This window comes from Uranotaenia lowii, chromosome 2, assembly GCF_029784155.1.
Source record: "Uranotaenia lowii strain MFRU-FL chromosome 2, ASM2978415v1, whole genome shotgun sequence".
In the NCBI taxonomy this organism is placed as follows: domain Eukaryota; kingdom Metazoa; phylum Arthropoda; class Insecta; order Diptera; family Culicidae; genus Uranotaenia; species Uranotaenia lowii.
Genome location: NC_073692.1, coordinates 398,003,077 through 398,013,088, shown reverse-complemented (window position 1 = coordinate 398,013,088; position 10,012 = coordinate 398,003,077). Strand labels below are relative to the sequence as shown.

Below are 10,012 nucleotides of genomic sequence, written 5' to 3'. Positions count from 1 at the left end.
GCCAAACTTCACCAGGCTCTACTAACTGTAAAAGTCAAATAACCTAGTATTTTAATGATCTTGCTTAAGGCAACAATACTCGATGCATCAAAAGTAGCATTTCGTGCAGTCCATACAAACGCATTTGTGGGCTGCGTATTTCAGGTTGGTACACTGGAGTCGGATTCGAAAGAGGAAGATCGTCATAGAAGGCGTTAAGATGCAGAACGTGATATTTAGTAGAATGCCATTATCAAACTTTTCAATGGGAAAGTTGTTCAGTGAGGTTGAAAAGACATATTTATTCCTTATTAATGGGACACGCACAGAGTTTCTAGTTCTTGTAGAAGAAAGTCCAAACTAGAGGAAGAAGAAAACTCAGTAGTCAGTAGGAAAGTTAAATGCATAGAGAATCTAATTCACTGGAATTCCAATTTTGAATATTTAACAAAAAATGCTACACCTGGGTAGGGATTTGCAGAAAATCGATACAAATCTGGAAGTTTGTTTGAAAAATTTGTTTGTGCTTTCAAAGATACTGCAGACTTTATGGGTTACGTGTGCTTGGGTGATGTATATTTTATATCCCGTTTCAAATATTTTCAAAACATTTTTTTTTGAGAGAAGAGGGTGAATGTGTGGGCCAACTTCAAGCGCCCTATTCTAGTGTTGCACGGTCCGAACACATATGTCATGACACTCATGGACGGACACTCATCGTGAGTGCTTATGCCTCGTGATTGCGACAGATGTGACAACGGCCTCTTTCATTTCCCAGCCTTTCGGCAGGTAGGTTGTGTCCGGAACCAAGTGGCCCCTTTCTCGGCACCATGTGGAACGCACAAAGGCCTCATTTGGGACTTAGACCAACTTAGGCCTATATTTTTTTTATTACCATCATCAGAACAAGTAGAATTTTTCAATGCGAACATAAAAAATGCGCATTGAAGTCTGCTGCAACCTCTCATGTTCTACCGATAACAATTTCGCACACATCTCTTAGTTGTCCACGTCTAAGTCCAACTTTCAAAAAGTTGTTCATTTGCACTGCAACAGAAAACATCGCTCATGTTACACGGAAAACATCGAACCCCGAAAGCTCACAAATCGGAACCAACTTCGAAAAGCTCATACTTACCGCATGGCATCAGTTTGCAAGCATGGCCGTTGATGACGCTAGTGTTCGATGTAAACAACACTCGAATAAAGCTGTCTGGGGTGGGTGGTTTGGTGATGGTGAGTGAGTTTCGATGCTCGCTCGCTCACCTCTCACAGCATCACTTTGACAAACATCGTCGTCGATAGAGAGATTGTTAATGCTTGCAAATCTATAGTCTATCTGCAGGCGCGTTGATAATTGTTGATAATTTTCTAAAGTTTTACTCAACCGGAACTAGATCAAACCCATTCAAAACGTGTCATAGAAAGGTAAGGATAATTGATGAGGGGTATTTTGGTTGAAGGAGTTCACGTGGATCGTGTGAAATTGGACGCAAAATATGTTACATCTACGCCCCTTTTGTCTTTTCAGCTGATTTTTCTATGGAAGAAGACACAGCGACGATGGAAGCAAAAGTTAAAGATAATAAACGATATGCAGTGAGTTTGGTGTGAACGGCTCTATTAATAGATTTGCGGCAGCAGGAAATCCGAATCCTCGACGACGATTGTAGGAAACACGTCGGATTGCAAAAGGAGAGACAAAAATATAATATAACATATCTAAACCGGAAGCCGCTTTCCAATCGACCTGAACAGCAATGACAATGGACTTCAAGTGTCCGCTCTGTGATATGCCGATGCCGACGATGGAGAAGCTGAAGCAGCACATCAAGAACACCCACAGTGCGTACTTTTGCGACACCTATCTGTTTCCGGGGGAGATTCTGTTTCCGGTAAACCCGTCCAGCGTGGCACCGAACAACGTGGAAGGAGTGATCACATCGGAACCGGTTAGTAGATATAAGACATTTTTAAACTTTTTGGAGTTATTTTTAACCATTGATTTTATTCCAGCAGATTTCCACGCCGGAAGTAACGATTCAGCAGGCAGAAGAACCGTGCTGTTCCTGCTGCGAGTACGAAACTGCCGAGGGTGACGGAGCCGATTGTGGTCTGTGCGACTGCAACTGCGAGGACGACGCTGGGGCGGAATGTGACGACTGTATGGTAATGTAACTTGGTTTTAAGCCAACTTTCCAAAATGTAAGTAGAACTGCCCGATCGCTGACATCCCATTATCAAACATAAAGAAAAACCAAAGTCCGCCAGCAATGCCAAACACCACGCACGTACAAGGTCGACATCACTGCTGCACTCGTGTGTTTGAAACTTTGTTTTCATTTTCGGATAAAGTGCCTATACTTCTGCAAAAATCAAATCGCAAAAACGAACTCGACTCTTCCAAAAAATTGATAAAATAAAAAAACGATCAGACCCATTCGAGCTCAGAGATTGATTTTTGTGCACGGCGAACATCGCGCGTATCGAACAGCAATCAGACTCTTCCAATCACGCAAGCAAGCAACTTTACTGGGAACTTAAGATGAAAGAAAAAACCGAATTTTTTTTTGCTAACCACCGACAAATGTTTTAAAACAAAACACAACCGAATCACTTTCTACCGGGAATGAGAGTACCTATACAAAAACGGCTTCCTCAACGCACTGGTCATTCTGATGCACACATACGTATGATATGGCAACAAATCCCACTGAAAAGTAGTTTTCTACAAGAAGGAATCGACAAAATAAATGTCAATACGGTAGCGAAATACCTGCAAAATGCTTAAACATTTCTAAACAGCCCGTGAAACGTGGATGAATTTTATAACCAAATACTCAACAGAGTTTTAGATCGTTAAAACAATCCAAAGACATTGTCAAAAAAAAAATCGTTAGCCCATCACCAAAAATGAGACTGTAGTGTATTGATCTGTTTTAAGTTAGCTAATAAAATTGAACCCGTCATCCCCTAGAGATCTAACAGATTGATAGTTTTACACCCACATGTATACAAAGAAATTGTTAATTTAACGTGTGTTAGTAATTGTCCTAAGAATCGCAAAACAAAATGGTTGTTGTTGTTCTTTTTAACCTTCGTCCAGGACGTCCAAACAAAAGAAACCTTTTTATAGGAAGTTAGAAACAAAAAATGTTCACGAATAAACCAAAGTAAGTAACAGAAACAATGCATACACTAAAATCGTTATTATAGGAGTCAGTTTTTATGAGGAAAAAAAAACAAAAAATTACGTTTCATTGTGAATGTTTTAGTGATCGGTGTTAGTGCGCAGAGCAAAACGGAGTCAATACTCACACTACTAAAATAGTTCTAAAATAGAGCCGCTAGAAGATACATTTATATAATATTTAGTCCAAGAAACGCGGGTAGATGAAATTTGTAGGAGTCTGATGATAGTAGTACAATCTCGTAGCTGAATGTAGGGGATAGGTTCGTTCGGTTTTATATTATCATACATTTTGAAAACTACAAAAGCCTTAATAATTTTAAATTTTCAAAACCTAAAAATCTTATAATCAAACTAAAATGAACAATTATTATATTTTACGGACTTCAGATTAGAAGTTGAGCGTCAGAAATCAAAACAAGAATTCAAAGTTCAGGATTCTAATTTCAGACCTCAGAATCGGAACTCAGAACAAAGATTTCGAAATCACATTCTAAATTTTAATTTCAGATTTTCAGAGAACTAGAATTCAGATTCAAAATAAAGTTTCAGAACACAGAGTGTTATTCTGCGAGTCATGTGACATGACTCGCTAAATTTACGTATCTTTGAATCTCATCTTAATTGACAGTTTTGTTTTGAACGCATACAGAAGTTGGGTATAAGATGTGAAATTTGACGAGTTCGGATTTCAGATTCAGATTTAAGATCCAGATCTACGTTTCAAATTTCTGTCCCTGATTTAGATTTCAGTTTCAGATTAAAAATTTCAAATTTCTGGTTTCAGAATTCATACTCAGATTTTCGATTCAAATTTCCGAATCAAATTCCGGTTCAGATTTCAAATTCAGATTTCCGATTCAGATTCAGATTTCCGATTCGAAATTCAGATTTCAGATTCAGATTTCAGATTCAGATTTCAGATTCAGATTTCAGATTCAGATTCAGATTTCAGATTCAGAGTTCAGATTCAGATTTCAGATTCAGATTCAGATTTCAGATTCAGATTTCAGATTTCAGATTCAGATTTCAGATTCAGATTTCAGATTCAGATTTCAGATTCGGATTTCAGATTCAGATTTCAGATTCAGATTAAGAGCATCGATTGATTAATTGTACATTATCATCATATTTCGGTATAGTTAATGGTTTTGTATTTTTTATCGAGAGTTTCGATTCAAAATACAGAAATCCAACTTCAGTATTTAAATTCAGGATGTTGAAAAGGAATTTGACCGCTAGAGATCATTTGTCAAAATTCAGTTTTTTCTTAATTCATTTAAAAAAGAATCGAACGAACCTTATCTCCAACATGAGTAGTGAGTAGTGAACGAAGCGATAACAAATAGAATTGTTCTAAAATTGAGCCTTCGGGTTCCTAACATGTAATGTCACTATTACAATAAGAAAAACCTTAAAAGTCATTTAGGGCACGAGGATCCCAGCCAAGCTAAAAAAAAAATGAACCCATTCCCACCAAAAGTAGCGATATAATAAAAAAAACAAACAAAGAAATTTTTGAATAAGAAAACGCAAGAGTAGGGAATCGATATACACGGATTTTGAACGGGTAGAAACGACGAACGGTCAAATGAACACGAGGAATGTGGATCAACAGGGATTAAGAAGGAACTGAAATCGTCGGGAAATCAGGGAAGCAGAGAGATTGTTGTAACTGTTGTTGTTATAGTCGTTATAATGTGCTAACTACATACCTATAATGTTATTCGTGTGGGAAGTAGATCGTAACATGCATTTTGGTTTTTAGAGGTGTTGTCCTTGCATACCGATCCCAAAAAAAAACCATGCACAACACTATTTTTTCGTATACATGAAATCGGAGTGATTGAAGACCTATGACTGAACTGTGAAAGACTACAAATTTCCACTCCTGCTAGAGGTTAACATTTTAACAAACAGACGCTGAAGAGAGAGAGATAAAAATAAACCGTGATGTCAAGCTATCGTTTTTCAATATTGTTATCAGAACATTTATATTTTTCTGTTGGAAATCAGAGATGATCGCGATCATATCTTTACACTGTGTTACAATCTGACTAAGATATATTTATTACTAACATGTTGAATTTCTGCCGAATTACGTACCGTACGCAGTCGCAGGCGCGGGTGAGGTAGTAGCTTTACAAAAACATACTATATAGGAACCGTATTTAGCGACCTAACTGCTTTCGTACACAACAGATCCGATCTTCACGGTAGGGAAGTCCATCTGGAATGGCAACACAGATACATCCATTGATGATCGTACTAGGGTTTAAATAAAAACTAGGAATGAAAAAAACTTTTTAGACTATGTTCGAAAGTCCGTAGATATCACTTACCTTATACACCAACAAATCAGACTTTACTCCAATAATGATATTCCTTGAAGGTGCGATTATCGGCATATGATTCTATACCGTGCCGGCACAAAAGCATGGATCATCCTCAATCTGGACGCATTAAAAAGGGCCTATCTCGGAGCTTTGTAAACGAAATAAAAATGTTTTGTACTCAGAATATAGTTTTTTTATTGCACTTTAAAGGATAAATAATAAAAAAAAATTCCGATGTGGTTTTGATGAAATTTCGAACTTTTTGTCGAATACCACTCATCATAGTTTGAAAACCCCGTTCGCTGACCTCAGCAGCCATTTTGTTTCAACTTCTCTTCTTCATCTTCTGCTTGACAATTGCACAATATTCTTCGATATGGCGAAACTGAGGGCAGCTGGGTGGGTTGATGTTCTTTTCGACAAAATCCACCCTGTTGTCCCGATACCACTGTAAAAGTAACCCTTTGCTGTAGAGACAGCTTCCAAATCCGGCCAAAACTTTACTGGTCCTTTGGGAGATCTTATGTCCCTACGAAAGAATTCGTTTTCTCAGGCATTCCTCCTTGTACATGACCATTGACTCCGGTCTTGTTTGTCACAAAAACCGGGGTTTTTCGTACGCAGCTGCATATACATTAGACTAGTTCACTTTTCGGCTTTTTTCGCTGATCACAACGCCACTTACAGGGATTGATCCTCATTCATTTTCAAGAACTCTGGCCGAATTTGAGCTCATTTGAGTAAGTTTCCAGCGTGCGCTAGAAGTTTTATTGAAAAAAGTCCATTTTTCTGGAAAATTTTCGTAGATTTGTTCTAGCAAGCTGTTGTTAATATAAAATGATAATTTTATAGTGCTCGGTGATTGGTATGATAAGCATTCGTATGGACCTGTTTTAGATAATTGACTAAATCAAACCGAAAAAATTTAAAAATTCATAAACTACCAACTTTTACAGAAAATTTACTTACAAGTTGAGAGCTTAAAATCAGTAGTAAATAGAAAAAAAATATTTTCGATATAAAATTTTCATAAAAAGATAGCCTTATTTATAACCTTTAATTTGATGTAATACACTTAATTATCGCAACAGTACAAGCAAAGATATTCAAACATTCACATCACATTCTTTGAATGATAATGTTGTCTCCATTCAAGTTTTAGCATCATGCAACCTGCAAAACGTGGCATCAAGAGGACTTGCTTACAACTTGATCAAAGCGCGCGCTTTTTTTTAACTCCTGCCCCCGTCATGGGGTACTTGATAGAATAAAATATCCTTTCTTGTGCACAAGTTGGTGTGGAGCAAACTTGAATGAAAAATATTTTATCAAATCAAATTTGTTGCATAGATATTTGAATAACTTTGCTAGCACTCTTGCGATCATTAAGTGTTATACATCAAATTAAAGGTAATAAATAAGGCTATCTTTTTATGAAAAGTTTATATCGAAAATATTTTTTTTCTATTTACTACTGATTTTAAGCTCTCAACTTGTAAGTAAATTTTCTGTAAAAGTTGGTAGTTTATGAATTTTTAAATTTTTTTGGTTTGATTTAGTCAATTATCTAAATCAGGTCCATACGAATGCTTGTCATACCAATCACCGAGCACTTTAAAATTATCATTTTATATTAACAACAGCTTGCTAGAACACATCTACGAAAATTTTCCAGAAAAATGGACTTTTTTCAATAACACTTCTAGCGCACGCTGGAAACTTACTCAAATGAGCTCAAATTCGGCCAGAGTTCTTGAAAATGAATGAGGATCAATCCCTGTAAGTGGCATTGCGATCAGCGAAAAAAGCCGAAAAGTGAACTAGTCTAATATACATACTATACTATCAAACACTTTCTTGCAAACTTACGGCAAAAACGAATTTGAACTTACCGGAAACATCACCCCGACCAGTGGCTTTGTAAAATGTTTGGCTAGGAAGCTGCCCAAAATCCATCTTCACGTACGTTTCTTTATCCATTAGGATGCATTCGTCGTACTTCGTTAGAACCTTGTTGTATAACTTCCGGGCACGTCCTTTGGCTTCTACATTCTGCTTCATGTCCCATTTGGTTGCTTATTGGCCCGATAAGATCGTATTCCCTCGCGCAGACGAATACTTCTGGTGGTGCTCCGGTCGGCATTGAATTTCTTGTCAATGCATGTGAAGTTCAGTGCGACGTTTTTCGAGCATGGCCAGATTTACAAGGGCGCAACTTTGGTCGTAAGACGGAAGGCGAAGCAGTTCAGGTCAGGGAAGGTGTCGTAAAGCATACCTCATAAAACTACGTTGAACTCGTTCAAGGCGGTATCACTGTGCGCTATAAAGGGGAGCCCATATCTGAGCAGTGCATTCCATAATGCTTCGTACTGATGCGCAGTAAACAGCTTTCAACGTATAGATATCGTCAAAATCCTCGGTATTTCGACGCAGAAATTCTTATGCAGAAAAACCTTTTGCGGAAGTAATTGCAATGTGTCCAGCAAATGTGAGCCTGTTATCAATCTTTACTCCAAGATCTAGTATGGACTTTACGTTTTACAGATAACTTCCAGATAGGCGGTAGTCCAGCAAGATTGACGATGTATCGTGAGCGGGTGAATTCACTACTTTGCATTTTTTTTTTTGCATTAGCTTGCATCCCGTTCAAGCGGCACCAGCTTTCAAGCCTTGCGTTATCAGCTTGCAGTGCCATACAGTTTATGGCACTTCGAATCCTCCTAAAAAGCTTCAGATCATCGGCATACAGAAGCTTATCAGAGTGGAGTGTTTTACAGAGATCATTCACAAATGTAATGAAAAGTAGCCGTCCGAGGTGGCTTCCTTGAGGTACTCCTGACGGGATTTCGAATATACCAGATCGTGATCTATTTATTTTCTGTTAACAGATTATCACCGCTGGTTTATGATTTAAATTGAATGATTAATGGCATTTCGGTGAAGTATACATTCTAATAGGAAGAATATCAAATGGAAGTAATGAAAATTATAGACGGATAGATTAAATTAGGCAGTATGAAAGGTAATGAAAATGAGCCAAAAGCGTGTCATGAGAAAACTTCTTGCCATACAAGACCAACTGTCCCGCACCGTATTGTCAGGTGTGCGCCGCAAACGTGTGTAGGATACCCCAACGTCGGGGGATATCCGAGTAGTGTCGCTTTCTAAGAGGGAAACTGCGGGGATAAGACTTTACCTTCTTCGTAGCGGATCTCGAGGGAAGAGGGTTAACCACTGCCGGGGGATAACCACGGGTAGAGAGGCTCTCGTTGCCGGGCGAGCCTCTAGGGTAGGTGTAGGATGTCGTCACCGTCGGGAAACATCCGAGTCGTAGCGTTCCAAGTCCCGAATATGTGCCGTGACAGGCGCAAGTCTAGGATAAGCTGCTCTCGATCTGGCACACAACGGGCAGGAAAATCCGCGGGCCAAAAATCCTAGAGTTGCCAGCCAAGGGGATAAAGAAGACCGGACAATGGTCGGAGTAGACTGACCCCATCGACGGGGGGCTGTCGAGTAGAATGCGTCCGACCCCGCGCACAGTGGGGATTATTGATCAAAAAAAGGTACCTATTTCTGTGACGATCGCCTCAACTGTTCTAAATTTTCGAAAACTATCATTTCTTATGCAAAAAAACACGAGGAATCGAATGGTCTACACCGCTTTCTGATAAAATGACTCTTAACGTCTCATTTTGCCCGATTTCCCCTATTTTTTTAGGGTGTAAAGTTATAATTCCGATTGTAGCCATCTACCTTGCAACAAAAAAGTTATACAAACCATACTTATTTATGTAAAAATGTCAGCTGAATCGATTGAGGTACTCCAATTTGTGGTTTTACTACGACAAGTGGCTCATTTTGCCTCTTTTCCCTTAAATTTAAGATTTAAGATCATTTTTGGTAGATTTATTCATATTCTAGCTAATCGCGTCACTTTTTTGTACTAGAACGAATATAAATGGCTAAATATTCCCAATTTCCCCTAGCTTTTCCAAATTTATGCATAAATTTCACTGTAACAATCGAGCGATTCACATACCAAATGCAAAAACCAAGTGATTTAGTGTAAAATTTGTCGCTGAATCGAGTGGTGTACACCGCTTAGTGCTCAGCTTACGAGAATGGTCGCAATCACCCCGATTTCCCCTAAAATCGAGCGATATGTGGAAAAAAATCATTATAACAAATGACAATGCATCATAAAATGCACAAAAATGATTGAAACAGGTGTAAAACTTATTGCTGAATCGAATGATGTACACCGCTTAGCGTTCAGTTGACGAGAAGAGCCTCAATCACCTCGATTTCCCCTAAGTTTATTAAATTTCTTTGAAAAATACATTGTTACAAACGCGAATTTAACTTTACAGAAACAAAAAACATTGAATCGGGTGTAAAACTTATTGCTGAATCAAATGATGTACACCACTAAGCGTGAAGTTGACGAGAAAAGTCAGAACCACCCCGATTTCCCCTAAATTCATATAATTTCATCGAAAAAAAATTA

At 38.3% G+C, this 10,012-nt stretch overlaps 1 protein-coding gene across 2 annotated transcripts; it reads left to right on the top strand.

The window, feature by feature from the left end:
* Positions 1 to 1,106: 1,106 nt before the first annotated feature.
* Positions 1,107 to 5,453, top strand: LOC129745106 (uncharacterized). 2 transcript variants are annotated; one of them, XM_055737947.1, is made up of 3 exons: positions 1,107 to 1,407; positions 1,511 to 1,931; positions 1,996 to 5,453. In XM_055737947.1, exons 2-3 carry the CDS (start codon positions 1,740 to 1,742, stop codon positions 2,155 to 2,157), a joined length of 354 nt encoding a protein of 117 aa, XP_055593922.1. In that variant the 5' UTR covers positions 1,107 to 1,407; positions 1,511 to 1,739; the 3' UTR covers positions 2,158 to 5,453. The 2 variants fall into 2 exon arrangements, with proteins under 2 accessions (XP_055593922.1, XP_055593923.1); XM_055737948.1 differs by having other exon boundaries at positions 1,121 to 1,407; positions 1,999 to 5,453.
* Positions 5,454 to 10,012: the final 4,559 nt, after the last annotated feature.

Bases quoted from the DNA above. Each gene is read 5' to 3' on its own strand.
- LOC129745106 (XM_055737947.1), top strand. From the start codon at position 1,740: ATGACAATGGACTTCAAGTGTCCGCTCTGTGATATGCCGATGCCGACG. The intron at 1,932-1,995 runs GTTAGTAGATAT...ATTTTATTCCAG, and splicing joins GAGTGATCACATCGGAACCG to CAGATTTCCACGCCGGAAGT.